The sequence below is a fragment of the Bombus huntii genome, chromosome 13 (genome assembly GCF_024542735.1).
Source record: "Bombus huntii isolate Logan2020A chromosome 13, iyBomHunt1.1, whole genome shotgun sequence".
Lineage (NCBI taxonomy): Eukaryota > Metazoa > Arthropoda > Insecta > Hymenoptera > Apidae > Bombus > Bombus huntii.
The window spans coordinates 5,830,047-5,849,517 of NC_066250.1; the positions used below are offsets into that span (position 1 = coordinate 5,830,047).

Sequence of the window (19,471 nt, forward strand, 5' to 3'; positions counted from 1 at the left end):
AATTTCTTCAGTGTAATACATATGCATCTTGTCTTTGAATTTGCATAACATTTCTAGTTATTTATTTTAATCCTTTAAAACAAAAAATTAACATAACAGAATGAGTAGTTCTGTGCTATATGAGGAACTTAGGCATTGGAGAAGACAACCGTGTTAGCAGTATATATTGTAATTCATAACGAAATCTAAATACATATATACATATATATTAATTAATGTAAATTTAATTTAATTTGAATAACATCAAATTACTTAAGAAAAATGAACTAAAAAATGTTTTAACTAGGTATTATATTCATGCAAACGTACAATGATCTATATATATATGATGATCTATATTATTATTCAAGCAACTATATATAAAACCTATATAATATCAACCATATAACAGCAACAATATAATAACAACTATACCAAACAACTATATAAGCCGATTATTTCAGTACATTTTTTCAATTTATATTCTCAAAACCAATAGATTTCGAAAAATTTCTTGAACTTATTAATTGTACAACATGTACTGTACAACATGGCTTGTACAAAGCCAACAGGTAAGTATATAAAAAGTAACTATCTACATAAACACAAAAATTTAAAAAAACTTTTACAAAACATTCACCTGTTTACAACGTGGTGATACAAAAAAAGTAAGATGTGCTTATGTATATAAAGTAAGTATACAAGGTAAGTCGATAAGCTAAGTATATAATCTAAGTATATAAACGAAGCATATAAGATAAATGTACAAGGTAAGCATATAGGGTAAGCATAAACGGAAAGTACATATAGAATAAAATTATCAAAAAGCGAATAAAAATATGACTTGTAAGGAGATGGAACGCCAAAACTCTACATCAAACGGGTCGCCGAATACGGCATTTTTATCATATATCAAATCACATATATATATATATCACATATCAAATTATTTCATCTTACGGAGCTGGATACATTGTAAAACATTAAAATGAAGATTTACAGAAGATTTACACATTACAAGATCTACAGAAATTACATACGTACATGAAATATAAAATGGACACTATATTTTTTTTATCTTCTTCAAATTCGTTAATATCTTTCCCCACACCTGCACATAGAAGAAATGCAATGAAAACTATAGGAGACCGGAGTGGGAAATTATACAATCCCATTATAGCGAACTTGAAATGTTATAAAATACGCGGATCTACAGACATAAATAGGGTGAAGTGAAACAAAGGCAGTTTCATAGGTAATAGGACTGACGCAGGCGCAATCTGTATGATAGAACGATAGATAAAGTAGCGTTATAGTAGCGGAACTACCAGTCGCTATGCGCTTACCCCTGTACGTGAAGTGCTTTTTTGCATTGATTGTTACCCTGTGTCGTGCATTTTTGCGTAGAGAAAACCGTTGGAAAAATATTCTACTTGAATTGTCAAACGTATCTGATAGGGACAGTGGACAAGAAATTTAAGAAAAAATCCAATTTCTCTACGGCAATGAGATGGACGGAAGGGGCGTGATTATTTTTAAACATGTACGCCTATCTTCAATTCATTTAAATAAGAAGAAAGAAAACCGAATTTAGGAAAGAAATATTCGAATAAATTGTTTAATTACTAACTTAATATTTCCCTGTTTTAATCGCTTTTAAAATAAATAAAATTTATAATTAGTATAGGGAGGATAATTTAAAGTTTGAAATTTATTTTGAATTATAAATGTGTCCAAGAGAATTATAGCATATTATAAGTTGTAAATGAGTAATCAAACATTGTTTGCAGAATGGATGTAAGTTCACTGGTACCAGCAGGTTTTCAAGCGGGCCAAGTGGATCTGTGCGAGGTCCAGGCTGGTTACAATAAATTCTCCGAAAATTTGCGAAAATTCACGCCGCAGGCTATACAGTGCGCGATCTTTTGCGGTGGCTCTAGATGCAAATATGAAAACTCGAAAGCGTGGCCGCCAGTGCACATGGCGATACAGAACATATTTTCGCATTGGTAAGGTCACGATAAAAATTTATGGAAACCTATTCAAATTTTATTTTTCATATTCGCGGACTCGCGTATAATAAAACACCTGTTTTGTATCCGTATGTCGAACTACAATTTTGCAAATCTGTTCGTTTTTATCTTTATTCCGAAGAGAAATTGAATCGATTAATATCACGACGCGATAGAGTACCGTGAACAGACGGAATTAATCTCATCATGGAATCTAATATGTTACTCGTAAATTAACTTCCTTAAATTTTAATTACAGTAAAATCTTGATTACCAGAATACTGGACCGATTAATGGAAAATTTGGGGATGTTTATTTGAAAAAAACGTTGGAAAACAAATGTAAAAATTAAAAGAAATTGTTTTTCATTCATATGGTTTTATTCTTGTTTGATATTAGTATTTCTAAAACGCTTTGAAACGAATAATTTTTTTTATACGAAGATATTTTAACAAAGTTATTACATGAACAGCGTGTCATAATAATTATTTTGAAATTAATTAATTTAAAATTAATTTCGAGTACTCGAGCTTCTACTGTACTTGTGAACAATATTTTTTGTTTGATTAAATAAAATAATTAGGGACAGTTTGTTCATTGAAATCTTATAATATTGATAATGATAATTCGATTGTCTCCTAAATTGATTTTAAAAAAAATGGTAATTATTCCAAAGCAGAAACATCTGTTTGTTTGAATGAAATGATCAGCAGCATTTATTGAAATTCTCTAGTAACGATGGATCTGATTTTCTTCTACAATGATTTTTCCTTTTTTCTTATCTGTAATGACTTCAAAATGGTAATAACGCCAAATTCTATTTGATCAAATAAAGTGACTAGTGTCATGAATTTGGAGGTTTAGCAAGGAATGTAAGGGTCGATAATTCTTCAGGGTGACAGACGACGTACTCGCGATGGCACGACCGAACACCGCACAGATAATAAAAAAGGACATAATCGCACAGTTTCAAGGGTGGAGTATAAAAACCATAGTAAACCTACAAACGCCTGGCGAGCATGCAAGCTGCGGTGGTCCTCTCGAAGAAAGTGGCTTTACTTATGACCCGAATGTCTTCATGAAACATAGCAGTAGGTATTAGAACGTTAAAACAATTGTTTCAACCAGAAACACAAAAATAGAAAAGAAACAATAAAAAATCAATTACGAAGTTTCCATAAATTGGAAAGTGGAAAAAGAGATGACATTGAAGGAGCGGACATTAACCACTTACACATTTCATAAAAATGTATGAAACTTGATTAATTCGAAAGGTTCATATTTTATTTGAATAAATATCGTACATGATCGATCATAAGTTACATAGTGTTGAAAAGTACCTCAAAATAAAATTAATATTTAATATTAACTCCTTTATGATCCAGGTTTTGTACATACAATATTATGTTTTTGTGAAGTGAATTAAATTAATATTAATTCAATTAACTATAAATATATTTGTCTTCGGTAAAATGGTTCCAATTGTACTGCATTATAAATTCTTCTTTATAAAAACGTCAGAGAAAAACTTTTCCCACAACCCAAGGAATATTCAATTCAGAAAGGGTTAATAGCATGATAAATAGAATGGACAATAAGGGTAATAAAAGCATTAAAATACAGGAATTACATGAATAATAATTACAAATTTAACCGCGCGACGAAATTGAGTTATACGTAAATGAAGACTAAACTTGTAAAACAGTTTCATAGGAATCAGTGTCGGTTCTGGTGAGGTAGATCGAAGAAGTTTAGCTGTAACATGCAATGCAGCAGAATCGTGTAACCATGCAGACGAAACAAAACTCAATTTCGTCCACGGTCATATAAATATTATTTCTCGAATCACATTTCCCTCCCCTTAAATACCAAAAGATGACAATTCCGTAATTACGACTTGGCGATTTGTTGCAGTTTACTATTACAATTTCGCGTTGAAGGACTACGGGGATGCGACCATGAGCAAACTTCTGGATATGGTCAAGGTCGTGGCCTTCGCTGTGCAAGAGGGAAGAGTGGCAATTCATTGTCATGCCGGTAAATCGATTCTTTTCGATAGGCGCACCGACCCAATTTTTATTTTCACACAGTCCCCTTTCGCCAATAAATAGTCTTCGATTGTTCAATTTCTTAATTTAAATTGCAATCGTTATCTTTTTAAATTGATAGGATTGGCGTGGAAGAGTTTATAGGAAGATGTTATCGCGAACAGAAACGTGCAGTTCCTTCTATCATCATCGTTTAAATAAGCCTTTTAATTCAAGACAATGAAGTCATCGACGTTTTAAACGTTCCCCTTTTACTTTCACACGCCCACCCTTTATCAACCGACGATTTCTAACCTTTGAATGTATCGATTTAAGCCACGTGTGAGACGCGTTCATCCAGAACGAGACCTGTTTTGGTGCATTGCGTGCTACAACATGCGGTGTTAACCCGGTGCATCTGAATTTTCGCATTCATTACGATCTTTCTTAAACCTTTAGCCGAGGACCGCAAAAATTATACGTTGTATGGGCTACGCGGAGAAAATAGGTAGTGTAGGAGCGGTCTGTTATTATTCCCAGTTCATATCGAGAAGCTCCATTCAATTTATAAAACAAGAGAAAAAATTCGTATTATTCTTTAATACTAGAAATATTAGATTCGACGAAATGTTTATGTATTTGCTAAAAACACGCAATTGCTTTTAGCGAAATTGATATTCACTTTTACAGGAATGAAACTTTCATTATATATTTATTTATTTTCATGCAGATCTATATTTATATGTACACAGCTAAATAAGTGGAATCTTTTACAACGAATATTTTATTTCAGATATTTTATATACCTTTGTATATTATTTTTCATAAATACACAGATATCCGCAGCTAAATTATGATCATCTATAACGGTGAGCATATAAATAGGAATATGTATTTTGTTTCCACACTCGTGTAATATAAACATATCGAAATATACACATACCGTATTTATTTGTATTTATTAATTGATATTAATACGTGAAATGCGTATTAAAAGAGCGTTTTGGAAAAAAATATATCTGAACTATATCGATAAAACATAATTTCAATTAAATGGTCAGAAGTACTTATACCTATTTATATAAATGTAGCTTCAACCCTACTGTGGTACTTTATATTGCAACTAAATGAATTTCTATTTGTAGAATTTTCATGTCTCAAACTTGAACTTGTTTTAACAAAGAAAAAGAAAAAAAGAACTTGTAACGTTTCCAAAATAGTATTGTCATAAAATTGAAATAGGAGATAGTTTTCTGAAATTTAGGAAATCTGCTAACGATTGAAAAACGCTATTGCATCGAAAGTAATCTAACGAACACAGCGTACATTACAGGCAGGAGATTCTAGTATTGACACATAAAACAATATCGTGATCCAATGTTAGATAAAACTGTAAAAGTCCTAGCACCCTTTCTTACATGACTAATTCACTAATTAGATAGAAGCGTGTTCTTCAACCATAAACGTTCGTTAGCTTCAGTTCTTTAACCAAATTTATGGGCACGAATAATAGATAAGTAATGATAAGAAATTGGGGCGTAACATCGAATGCAAATTCCACATGCAAATATTCAACCCTGCAATTTTCTCATAAAAATATCTCACATGTATGAGGCTACAGCGATAGACAAAAATATTCGTACGGTAAGAATGTACAAAATAAGAATAATAACATTTTCTATATTATTAGATATACTCAAATATCACTATGTATTATACACAGACACTTACAGTAAAACAGATGTACACAATTTAATTTTAATTTACTTTAGTTACATTTGTTACTCAGTACTCTGCGTATAATATACTTATAATATACAATTGCACGTATTTAAATATGTTTGATATAATATATTGAATATATTTAATAAAATTAATAACATACGAAATATTACTTTTCATTTCTACATACGAATACTTTTGTCTTTCATTATAATATATGACAGTCATATAATTGAATAACTGTTCTGTTTCCATCAAGAGGTTCGGCAACCTCGATGCAACTTGAGCTCGATCGTATCGATCGATTGCTTCCTCGATAACAAGGTCCTGCAGGCCATGCATGTTTAACGATCATAAAAATTACATTTTCTTCATATTCTCCATATTCTTCGCATATGACAAATCGACGCAAGGATAGCTCCTTGTAAAACTACAGACCTGATCATTACGTACACGAAGGTATCCCAGTTCCCATATAACACGATATGCTGTAATTATACGAGAACGTTTTTGTCAGTGAAATAATTTATTTTCCACGGTTCGTTCCATGCACGAAAACGGTTTATCGCCAGGAATATATCGAATTCTTTGATCAACGAATTGCCTGGTTGCGTTGTCAAGCGACGATTTAATTGAATAGTCGAAATTCCACGCGTACCTTGTATGCACGCTCTGCAACTTAATTATGAATCATGGATACGTGTTACGATATCCACGGACATCCACAGACGAAACACAGTTTATGGTTATTATCAAGTGGTTACACGTCGGGCACGTCATAACTCTTGTTAACCCCGGAAACAAGACCGAGTACGATTACGAGTTCCGCTTCCGATTCATGGCTCGAGCACGAGCACGAGCACGAGCACGTAATTTATTTCCCGAATTAGGCACGATCGATAAGCAGTCCCGACCTATCCTTTAAGGATAAATATTTCATTTGTCCAGGATGATAGCAAAACTCGTGACATTATTAAAACGTAAACGCTCGAATCAATTGATTTTACAAGCTTATTAATTTCTAAACTGATCCTGTGAAAACTAGAAAGTTAGCTTATCACTTGGCAATAATTCGTAATAAATGTTATAAAATTCTTTTTCCTTATAATTGGAATATCATTTTACCGCGCGTTTGTAACTCGGTGATATTACTGAAAAGTAAATGTAGACTTTAGAATTTTTTAAATTTCTAAAGTAACCACCACACTGCGTTTATATTTATTTCTTATATTTGTTATGTATTTATAATTCTTATACTAATCGTAATTATATTTTTATTAGTTTATCGTTATATTTTATTTCTGTTTCTATTGGAACAGATTCAAGGCTTTAATTAACATGGATTTGGGCTAGCACAGGTTCTAAAAATAAAATATGGAAATTTCTGAATCTCCACCAAGCGATTAATCATACATAGTTTAGACAAGTTTAAAGGACATGTACCTTTTTCAGGGCTGGGCAGAACTGGGGTTCTGATCGCGTGCTACCTTATTTACAGTCTTCGTGTGCGGGCCAACGATGCCATACGATTTGTTCGTATGAAGCGGCCGTGCGCGATACAGACGCGGGGACAAATTCTCTGCATCCAAGAATTCGAGCACTTTGTGCTTCCACAGATGATAGTTTTCCCTTTGAATAGCGCAATAGGCGATCGTAAGCCTTGCAGCCTGCAATCGCATCTGAAGAAGCAACACAACGTACTACATGGATACGAGCAACGTACATTCAAATACGTACCAAAGGTTCTTTTATGCATTGCAAGAATCACAGACGTCTTATGTCAATATCAGAAATATGCGAATTCATAGATTATACAAATTTACATGTGAATATCGTACGACCGGACTATTTACTAGTAACATTTTGTATTAATGTTTTATCCTATTTTTGTTATAGCATGTTCATCGTCTTAATTTGTATAAATAAATTAATACATGAGTCACACTGAGGATCGCTGTATTGTTCTTAGTTACTCATTTACAAACACACTAGGCATAAATAAAATATGTAATGTTTATGATCAATACAGAGGCAGTCTAACTTTATCGTTCTAAGATATTAAGTGAAAATATTACTTCTCTCGATTAACATCGCCTTATAATAAAATAATATTATATCTATGAACTTGATATTTAACAAATAGATATCAAAAAACAATCGAGAACATCGATGGATTTGGCATAAGACGACATATCGAACGAACAATCAAATGATTCTAATTAATCCTATTAAATTTCTCCAATAAATTATTTTTTAGATCGTATTCACGATTTGTGAACGAATCCTTCAATTGTGCGATTGTCAAGAGGACAATTCTCCGTGTGAAATCACGTACACTATTTCCAGTACATGTTTCACGAGAAAATTTATATCTCACGTTTTGGAAAAGTTTAGAGATAACAAGGGAAATATTAAACACTCTTACTCGTGGGCTGACTCACTCGCCGATTCTTACGAATGCTCCAGTAAGAAGTTAAAGGAAAACTGAGTTTCAAATGGTCTAATAAATTAAAAATCTTTAATAATTTACACGAATTTTCTAATTGTCCACTATCCAGGTACGACGAAAGCGTGTGCAAGTGGTAGCCAAGCATCTTCAAGGGGAACATCCGATGATATTGGGAGATTGAGCGACGTATTTTGTACATCTCCGGACAGTCCATCCTACGATTCAGCTTTTCCAGGTGCCTCAACCTAAAATAAAATCATTAAATTAGTATAAAATTTAATTTAGATAAAAAAGAACGCTACCTTTTTATAGTGTTGGATGACAACTACGTGGACGACGTGCTCGGTGATGGAATTCACGGTCAGGATCTCGCAGATAACGACTGTTACAAAGAAATTCAATCTCACATGAACTTAAAAGCTGCTGCTCAAAATACAGCTCTGGAAACCGTGAACACCGACGAAGCAATCAGAGCTTTGATCAAAGACACCGCCAGTTTATCTGACAAGACGAAGAAACGTCTTCAGGATTATCAGGTTGAAGGATCGTTTTTATTTCGAATTAAGATATTCAGTGTCGAGGAAGTGAATTGTCTTGTGATAATTTTCAGATGGATCTAAATCATAGATCTACGGCGTGGCAGAGGCTTCAGATGGAAACTGACTTGTATATTCTGTCAGGATTATTATTTGAATGGCTAGAGACATTGAAACATCCTTTGCTAGACGTCGATAGTTTGAGTTATATCGTCGTCTGGAATTCGAAACCTCAAAGATGCCTGGAAAAATTGCATAACCCTAATCGATATTTGTTGGAATATCTTCTACGATTTATTAGTCGTTTGAGACCGATGACACCTGAGAGCCAAAGCTTGATAACGAAGAGGTTCATGGCTGCGCTCACACAACAGAGTATATGGATCAAGAACTCGTTTTATCCATCCAGTAAATATTAAAAAAAAAGATTCCTATATTTTAATTTTTTTATATCGACTCCTCTAGGTTTTTCGTAGATTGCGAGTGTTTATGCAAATTAGGTATATTCTTATGAAACGGTAAAAAAGAAAATGGTAATTCAGCAAGGAATTTCATTTATTAAATTTTAAAACGAATACTCCACTTGGCGTATCGTAAATATATTTGAATACGAGCATCTTGTGCATTTTTGCATTTCGAAATTTCCCATAAGAGTGTAAGAATCTGCAGTCTGATCATTAGGAAAGAACAATTGTGTGTAACGCAATATGTATATGGTGGAATTCTTTTACAGTCTGTAAAAAAAATTCATTTTTTAAATGATTTTTATTATCACATAGAAGTAACAAGTTCGCTGTATCCATATGAAATAAAACAATCGTTGTTTCCGATAATAACAACCTTCGTGGGTTAAATGATCTTATGAAATAAGAGTAGTATTCTTTGGACTAATATTGTGCTATCGTGTTTCTGAATCGATTTTTCTGCATTGAACCGGCAATTACAATAAGGAAGATCTTATTTAGAAATGCCGTTCGTATGTAATTTTATACCACTTGGATGTTAAACGCGACATTATTGTTCTTTCTAGAAAGGAGACCTTCTATGCACCATGAATGATATCTAAAAATATATTCTCAACTATCGGCTCGGTAAACGAAAGAGAGGATATTGCATTTCTCTTGTATGCTTGCCACTTTAATCCTATGTTATTTGCAAACAATGTAGGTGCTTGACAAAGGAGGAACTACTTATAAACTCGACTGCCAACATAAAATGAATAAGTATCCTTCGTTGGTGATTGTTTCATATTTCATGAAGGCATGACCATTTCCCGTGAACCAGTTGGCATAAGTATTCATTGTTGTCCAGCGTGCGCATCACACAACTGATCGCCAGAAATATTGATTCGTCGAACATGTCACATTGTTCTATTTATATTATCAATAATCGCGATTTATGTGCGGTGGGACTCGTATCACGAGAGACCTAGATGTCACGATTCTATCTAATCTTCTACTTTAGTTCCGGTCTCTGAATCGAATAAATAAATTATTTTATCATCGTGTAATTTATATTAATATCGTTGTATTGTAGATAGAAATTTTCCGAAGCTACGACGAGGCACGGCAGCGAAATTGAACGAATTTTTCATTAGAATGATGATCTTGATAGAGGAAGTAAACACGCAAGAGATGGAGAAACCATCGTGGACTTCGAAATTGGATTTGGCGTCTAGTCAATTGGAAGAAATGGGGACACAAGCAGCGAATGAAAAATTTAGTTAGAGCAAGAATAAATGAACGAAGAGTGTCGAGGATCTTGTTTAAGATGATCGTAGAATAGCGTCTATAGCAGTCGATTTATAATATTTATTTTTACAATGTTCCATGATTAATCGTACAAACTACTCGAATAAAGGAAAATATTTTAGTAGTAACAAGTATTTTGTCTCTTATTTATAATCTAAGTGGCAAGATATCGGAAGTTGTAAATCATTCTATATTCAATAATGTTTTCCTCATCGAGAGAGAGGTCTTTGCACTTTCAATTTGCATGAATAAAAATTTTTATATATTTTATAGCAACAATATTCTTTTAATTTAATATACAAGTTAGTTTTGTAACGAGTAAATAAAAACCAGATTTGTATATAGCCCTTTACCCTTTAATTAAGTACCTGTCAACATTTTACTTGTTTAATGTTCTATAATTTTACACAAATAAATCTTTAATAGTTTTTTGCATATTTTACTTTACTTTATGCTATGTTGGTATGTTATACATTATCTCATATGATATGATATTGACCAAAGTTAAAAAAGACTTCTCTTTGCCAGTACCGACGAGAATGAAGTGGATCGATGTTACCAGCAGAGAGCAACATAAATCAACAGATGGTAACGAATTTACCGAGAAATAAAAAAGAAAAATATTTTTATTGTAATGAAATATGATAATATTATGATGATATTAACAAGTGATTTGAATTTCATAATCATAAATTAACATACAGTAATAAATAACGTCAGCTCGTTTAAAGAAACTTATGCGAAGAAACTGACTGAAAGGAGATTACAATATTTGACGAAAGAATTTATCGGATTACTAATTGTTTGCAATTCTTTTATTTAAATATGACAAACAAGGAATTCGGAAACAAACAGTTTAGACAGCTTTGGATCCTCATGTTCACGAATTGCTGTTTTATTAAGTATGTATATTCTTTTCAAGACGATTCTATTAGATAAAGACTTAATTCTAAAGCTTAATTCGAGCTAGAAAATGCGATTTCTTAAGTGTTCTATTTACAGTATGATATAAGTCCTTCTGTGATCTAAACACATATAATCGTAGACACATTAATTTACGTGTATAAATCTTGACGTACCTAACAAGATCATATCTTTCTTTTTCCCTTTGTAAGCATATACAAACGATGTCAGTCTTATACAAAGAAAGTACAGTGAAAATGATAACTCTCGTTACTTACAATTACAACTACTTATAAATCGATAAATTGCTATCTCGCTACCTTTTTTTATTGAAAAAAAAGGTCGATGAAACAGTTCAGAGATTGGTTTTCTTTTAGTAACACATTTAATTTCTCGGTAAAATCGGTACATTTTTACAAGGCAACTTATTATACAATACTTAATAAAATAAATCCAGACAGATAGGGTTTCCTAGAAATTTTCAAATGAGCTAAAGAGCACGGATCTTTGCAAATTTCTTTTTTTTTTTTATAAAGAACTTCCTCGTTTTTCATACGGCACAGGATAATACTGAACAATTCGAAAAATCGTTCGAGGAACAAGAAAGTTCTAAACTCGAACGCGTTTCCTGTATACGTCGTTTTTTCATACTTTTTCCACTTTTTCTTCTTCTATTAAAAAATAGATTTTTCTTCGCATGTCCCAATGATCCAAGTAATTTCCATTCGGCCATGTGTTTTTCGCGGAAATTTTAAGTGAACACACGCAATGGGGAACACTTTATAAAACAATGATTTCAATTCGCGAATTGATTTTTTGTAGAAAATAGCGATACCGTATTCTTTTTTTTCTTTATATAACTACTATATAAAGCGCTCGAATCTATACGAAAGAAACATTCAGCGAACGAAAATATCGATTCAGCACTGTTCACTCGATACCTTTAATTTGATATGATCGCGCTGGTTCGTCATTACTTCGTAACACAACGAACGCGACGTAAGATTCATCTTTTTCATTCATCGACGTAATAAAAAAACAAAGAAATATAAATCGCTAGGCGAAGTATTATCTGGCCGATAAAATGTGAAGATTTCGATGAACCAGTGAATATAGTAACGCTAAATCCCGTCTTTCCTACGCCCGTACAAAAAAATTCGAACATTCGTTAATTCATTTTACTTTACAGACCTATTCGAAATATACAACAAACATAACAGGGAACGTTTAAACATGTACAATATAGAATTATTCGCAAGGTAACAGCGGCTACTATACATAAAAAAAGAAACATTCGTGAAATGAAATAATCACGATCTTCGTGCTACGTGAATCGACTTTAAATAACTTCGTATCTATACGAAATCGATCGATCAAACGTCCTCCATCTTTTCATAAATTTTCTTTGTTCTTTTCTTTTTTTTTTCTCTCTCTCCTTTTATTTCGCTTGCCCATTCATCTTTTATTCGCGACACGACCAATCGTGATACGATAAAACGAGAAAGTGTCTTCTGTTCGAGCTGCCAGCCCGTGAGAATCAACGGTCGTCGTTTTTTCTTTGTTTTTCACTTTTCTTTCTTTTCTTCGGAAATTCGTGACTTTAAAAATAAAAATTAAATGCAGCCGGGAGATACGCGCAACGCATTGTACGTGTGTATAGTGTGTCGTGTTCCTTCGTGTGTGTATTTATAATTATATTTATATTTATATATATAGACTTTTATATAGCACACTATCGATAAACTCATTCATTCGCAGAGTGACGCAATATTCGCAAATCCCTAATGCCTCGACAAAGTTCCATTTTTCTTCCAACTATTTACAGGAGAGTCTTTCTATGTTATATCGTGTCCTTAAATCCATTATACACAATACATGTAGTCTTAGATTAGTAATAGTAGCATTACGTGAAAGCGAGCCCAAAACGGCACCGGTCATACGCGATACATTTCACTTTCTCCATGAACACTTTTCTCTTATAAACGTCTTTTCTTTTTCACTGTTTCCCTATTACATTTTCTCTTATTTTTCACTAACGTCTTCGTTTTCTTTGGCATCCAATGTTCGATGACGCACGCGACAACTACACACACTCGCATACACGCTCGTTCCACGCTTGATCCCTTTCTCTCTCTAATCAGAATGTCTGATCACTCGCGAACGAGAGTTACGGATGTCGAAAGATGATGGATCCGGATTAGAATAGAAAATCGAAGGATGTCTCGTACAGGGGAATTATTATGAAATAATACGCGTGGGCGAAACTTAACTTTGTCCTAAAAGCTAACTATGTTACACGAGGAATGGACAGAGTATCTAACACGCAGGAATGAACGAATCAACAAATTGCAAAGAAAAAGAAAAAAAAAAAAAAGGAAAAGAAGAAAAAAGAAACTATAATCGCGACTACTGTGTCTCGTTTAATTTCCAGATAATCGAGCGACACGATCGATGAGTTTGAAATAAATTGAACGAATTTTATTCCGAGCTAATAAAAAATTCACACGATGCTTCTCGCCGTGCTAATATTACTAATTAGAGTCGATTTAATATGGACGTCTCGAGATTAATATCTTTCTAACGGAAATAAAACGGTAAAGATATCAGAAAGACAATATCGATCGATGGGATTCTTACGATTACTGTCGCTCGATAAATGCTGACAACGATCGAACCCCCCCCCCCCCCCTCCCATCCCTATTTTTTTCTCGCGATTCTTCGTCACTGACACGCTAAACACAAATCGCCACAGCGACTCAGGAAGAGTCTCTTACGTCGAGCAATTAATACCCTGACAATGTAACGGATCCCCGATTCTTCTAAACCTATCTACACGTTCCCGGGAACGAATTAATTTACAAAAATATTACAAACAAACGTATAGACCATCTGTGTATATATGGCTACAGGTCGAACGGAATAATATCACACACACGATCGTCTCCCGGTCGCTGCAGCGCGATTAAAAACGGCACGCACGATTTTTACATACATTTAGTGGCGTCAACGACCATTGAAATAATAAATTAGATTCGATAGCAGGCGACTCGCAAACGAGTTGCCTTCGGCAAAAATTTCTTTTCGTACCGACCTGAGCACGCTTTCGTTTAAACTTCCGTGTTTATGTATATGTATATGCGCGTGTGTGTTTGTGAGTGTGAACGTGTATGTATCCAGGGGCTCGAAGATCGACGAGTAACGGCCCCCCAAACATTTATTTTCCTCGTTATTTCGATTTTTGGACGCGACAGTTACCGTCCAGGAAAATTGGACGCAGTCCCATTTCCTAAAAATTCGGAACCGAGCATGATTACGCGGGTTTAAGGAAAGGTTAAGGTTCAATGAGGGTTTGTCTCAAGGATCTGTTGGATAGAAAACGGAGAACAGGGCCATCGACATCTAATTTCCTTATAATTTCCGAGATACGTATACGTATTAATATATGTATATGTATATGCATACATGGTAATTTAATTTATTTATAAGTGCGTCCACACACGGCATCCGCTTTCTTCATTTTTTTTGCTTTTTTTTTATTATTATTATCCCATCATTTTTCGTTTGCCCCCTCGATCGTCCTCGATCTCGTTTACTAAACTTTCTTCATCGCTCGATCGATTTTTTTATTTAATTTATTTTATTTTCAGTCACTCGTTATTTATCCCTTGAAAGGTCCGAACGATGAAATATCTAATGGGTAAAATGATGAAAATCGTTAGCACGAGCGTGTACGTTCTATCTCGACGTCTATGATCGTCGATTGTTTACGACACTACTTACATTTAATTTCCCCTAAACTATACAGTGATTAGCAACAGAGCAGCGAACGAGTACGCCGGGATCGCGGCCGTGTTTCATACTCGGCACACATTTTTCTTAAGCTTAGGTTGTCTGATATAAGGGAAAGTACCTTTTCCTTTAGAATCACGTCGGAGGACTTTTGATACTCGCGAAATTCCTAATTTACCACGAACGATATATTTAAGACTAAAGTGTCAGTCACTCCCGCGCGTACCCAGAACACTGCTATCACCACAGCTTCGTTATTTATTCCTTAAACTTAATTCCAGCCTTCTCTATCTGTTCGCCATTCTTATTATTATCTTTGAGACGTTCTGCGTGTTCCATTCAACGCGTCTTTTTTTCTTCTTTTTTCTTCTTTTTTTTTTTTCTAACAGTTCGTGTAAGAAATTTCGACTAAGTCAAACGTGATTTCTCCCATAAAGAGTAGATCTTTACGTGATCTGTCTTTTTAATTTTAAAATTAATTTTTATTCGATCAGGATGGATCTACTATATCTTCGAATTGGTCCAAAAAATAGATAGACGCGATTAGTACACGCAGAAACGCAGTCGTACACGTAGGCACCGGCGCGATAACGAAAGTAGGAAACGGGCGAGGACTACTCGGGGACTATAGATAGCACTGTCTTCCCTCTTTTCTTTTTCTCGTGTGTTCGTTACAGAATTATCGATTAACATTATCCGCCGAGACGCTACGAGCGAGATCGCGGATGCAATTCGTTTCTTTTCGCCCTTATTCGGTTTACAGGCTAATGCAATGTACACGAAGGAGAAAGAGAGAGAGAGAAAGAGAGAGAGAGAGAGAGAGAGAGAGAAAGAGAGAGAGAGAGTGTTATATGTATATGTATATATATTTTATATATATATATATATATGTATATAGAGATATATACGCGGTTCCGAAATGAAACGGAATTGAAGAACAGAAAATACAATCGTTGTTCGCAATTGCTTGAGTAAGGATATGGATCGAATGATCGCGCCGCCTATATCACGATATTCGCCGATTCTCGTTTCGACGTTTCGTCGCGATCGATCACGCACACAGTAGTAGTACGTTTCATATTTTTTAATTTTTTTATTCTTTCTTCCTCTTTTGCCTTTACCTTTAAAGGGCCGCTCGATAAAACGTATCACGGCCTTGGATATGATAAATGGGGATTCTCTTACGAAGGAGGAGTGGAGGGCTGGGTGGTCCTAGGGGCCTTCATCGTCTTCTTCGAAGTCTTTCTCTTCTTCTTCTTCTTCATCTTCGTCAATTTTTTCTTCTTCTTCACTTCTTCGTACACCTTCCTTTTTCCCTCTTCGTTCATCTTACATATTATTATTATTATTATTAATATTATTATTATTATTCGCGCCTCTGGCTTCCCTGGTCTTGGCCATCGATCGACGAGGAACAGAAGCTACTTCTTCTCGTTCTTCCATCACGATCGTACTTCGACGCGACAGCTCGAACCTATTCGTTCCTCGAGGAACGATACTACGCCTCGATCTGATCTTCCGGGGTCATTATGTCGGGCGCCATCGACAGGTCCTCGGCCATGTCTTCGTCCTGTCCTGAATCGTGCCCGTGACTCTCGGGATACTCCCTCTCGTCCACCTGATCCTCTTCACCCTCTTGCTCCGTCGGCGCGTCAACCAGCTCTCGTTTTATTAATCTCGTGAGCTTGCCCCCCTCCGGGCTCTGGCCCTCCTGCTTTATGTGCACGGCTGGTTCATCCAACGGTGACCTGTCGATTTTGCGGAGAAACTGCTCGGTTACGTGTGCCGACACCATCTTCTTCGGGACGCTATCTTTTTTGGATGTTGTCTTTTTGGTTAGCAGGATCAGGTTTGGGTTTTTTTTCATCTTCGGCTTTTTTCGTTAACGCGATTGGATGAGATGTTTTTCGGCTGTTTGGTATTACGAGGGTTCGAGTAACGCGTTAGAAAGGAGATTTAGAAGATAGTTAGTAGGGAAATAATTGGTTAAAATGGAATTACGTTGATTACGTGTCTTATGAGACTTAGATGCTTTTACGAGCCAGTGCGATATTACCAATATGATGAAGAATGTCAAGTACAGAAGTTACTAATACTCATACGTCTCTTTTTAATTGATACGTTCTATCTACCAAATCGAAGAAAATCAATTCTTGAACCACCTTTGGTTTTCCTTATTCGATTAAAAATCTTTAGGGACAATTTCGTAACCGTGATAATGTGCAGTACTGTATGTGGTACACGTAAGGACGTATAGAACAAGTGAAACAGTGTATTTAAGCAGAGCTGTATATATGTGCAAATCAATTTTGAATTTTCTTTTCTCCACTGTGGTATGTGTTGAGCGAGAAGTTACAAAATTCCACGAGTACGAGTATTGCAATTGCAAAATGAAATTTATCTAACAAGATTCGATATCGCGTATATTAACGCATCGTTGACTTACTAAACCATAAATAATTGATTTTCAGCGAAATTGGTATCTATTTTCCATTATTAATAATCGAGAAGAAACCTTTTATTTCTTTTACCCAAGAAAGACATTAGTAGCTACTGATATCGTAAGACAAAATTATCCTGTGTTCTTAAGACTTTGTCATGGATATCTTGTCCAAAAATTCGCAAATATTCAGTCATTTATGAACGATAATTTAGAAGGATCGGAGTAGAAATAGTGATTCGGCATGTTGGAAAGAGGAACATAAACTTTGCACGTTAAAGACTCACTCACATTAGATCGTTATGGGCTAACACGTGCTCCTTATCGGGACTCGTTGTCGTCGACGTGCACATCGAGTTGTTTAGAAATCCCATATTAGAGTCCCCGAGTGCCGCCTGGAAATACTCAAATTGCATTAGATGGTTAGTCACGAATATTCCGTTCCTTTACCTAATCGTTGAAACTACGAAAGATACGTTATGTCATGTATTGAATTCAATTAATCCACGTCAATTTAACGAAAAAAGGAATTGCTAGTATTTTTTAGACAGTTACCTGGAGATTGGCATTTAATGCGTCACCGTACATTGTCGGGCTGTGCGTCAGGGTTGGACTTTTTGACGGGACACCCCTACATATCGAGAGAGAAAATTTCTATTAGTAATCGTCGAGATTCGCCTATCGATAGTTTCCTGAAATAGAAACGCGTGTATATAGGCACGTTTTTCTTAAATATATATATATATTTTTTTATTAAAGTTTGTGTCGATGTATACGGGTGGAATAAATTTCTTTTCTCGAGAATTTAAAGGTTTCAGGTCAAGGGGTAAGGGTACGGGGATACGGGGCGGGTAAAGATAGAGCTTGTGTGTACAATGTGTGCACGTGTGATCGAGTTTCAATATGTAAAGGTATAATAGAAAGAGAAAGAGAAATAGAGAAAATGGAAAGTGAGAAAGAGAGAAGTATAATATGAAAAAATGTACACACGTATATATAATATATAGTAAAAATGTAATAAAAAAAGAATGGAAAAGAGAGTTCGAAAACCCTTACCTATTTACCGGTTACGTTCCTCACTCGTCCAACGATCAGCTCGGTTGAGATTGAGCGAGGTTAAGATAAAAAATATAGAGGAAAATTGTGAAAAATAGCGCTCCCGTTTCGTTATATCATATATAACCTTTCCTCTAATTAGAAATAAATTATACATCGACTTTTTTATCGTACGAAACGACGTCGTTTGCTTGTAAACGGCTCTCAGGCTTACCTGTGCTTACCCTTTCATAGTTTCCACCGAAATCCTTTGTGAAAGTTCAGGCATCGAGTGCCGACCGAGAAACATGATACCTTTTCCAAACGACGAATGTCGAATGAAAAAAGTAGGCTTTCTCTTGCAAACGATAAAGCGATAAAAAAATATATTCCAAGTGGATTCGACAGATATCACGTTTATTCGAAGTTGAAGCACGATGTGACGATTGCAAGAGAGATTGGTTGCATGCGAAGAAAAATATAGAAAGAATCAAAAGAATGCCTAGAGCCGTTTATCAAGTGACCAAGAGCGCAGTAAGTAAAGAGAAGAAAGTTGTAGTAGTAGAGTAGAGTGAAAGAGAAGAAAGAAGTAATATAGTAGTATTAGAGAGGAAAAGTTGGAAGTGTGTAAGAGAGTATATAAAAAGAGAGAAATAGAAAATACGTTAAAAAATGTTTAAAAAGATGATGATTAAAATAGTAGAGAAAAATTACCGGAAGTTGCAAAGTTAGTACGTTAACGGTGAGGTACCTTGAGTTAGAAGAGAGTGGTCGTAGCGATGAATGGAGAATTCCGTATCATCCGAGATATCTCTTTTTTTTTGCAGT

General features: G+C 34.8%; 2 protein-coding genes across 14 annotated transcripts in view; one reads left to right on the forward strand and one right to left on the reverse strand.

Annotated features, from left to right (window-relative positions):
• The first annotated feature begins 1,318 nt into the window (after positions 1-1,318).
• Positions 1,319-11,907, forward strand: LOC126872387 (protein tyrosine phosphatase domain-containing protein 1-like). The gene is made up of 10 exons (XM_050632281.1): positions 1,319-1,522; positions 1,770-1,988; positions 2,886-3,082; positions 3,906-4,028; positions 7,193-7,482; positions 7,998-8,205; positions 8,299-8,424; positions 8,502-8,725; positions 8,800-9,133; positions 10,262-11,907. The coding sequence occupies exons 2-10, from the start codon at positions 1,771-1,773 to the stop codon at positions 10,450-10,452; spliced, it is 1,911 nt and encodes a 636-aa protein (XP_050488238.1). The 5' UTR covers positions 1,319-1,522; position 1,770; the 3' UTR covers positions 10,453-11,907.
• Positions 11,908-12,543: 636 nt separating this feature from the next.
• LOC126872385 (forkhead box protein P1-like) overlaps positions 12,544-19,471 on the reverse strand; it is a 215,616-nt gene continuing 208,688 nt past the window's right edge. For 10 of the 13 annotated variants that reach the window (XM_050632271.1, XM_050632277.1, XM_050632270.1 and 7 more), the window contains 3 exons: positions 18,164-18,239; positions 17,900-18,012; positions 12,544-16,916 (listed from right to left, as the gene is read on the reverse strand). In XM_050632271.1, coding sequence (XP_050488228.1) covers positions 16,667-16,916; positions 17,900-18,012; positions 18,164-18,239 — 439 coding nt within the window. In that variant the 3' untranslated portion in view covers positions 12,544-16,666. The remainder of the gene's footprint in view (positions 16,917-17,899; positions 18,013-18,163; positions 18,240-19,471) is intronic. The other 3 variants (XM_050632268.1, XM_050632278.1, XM_050632274.1) reach the window with 1 other exon arrangement.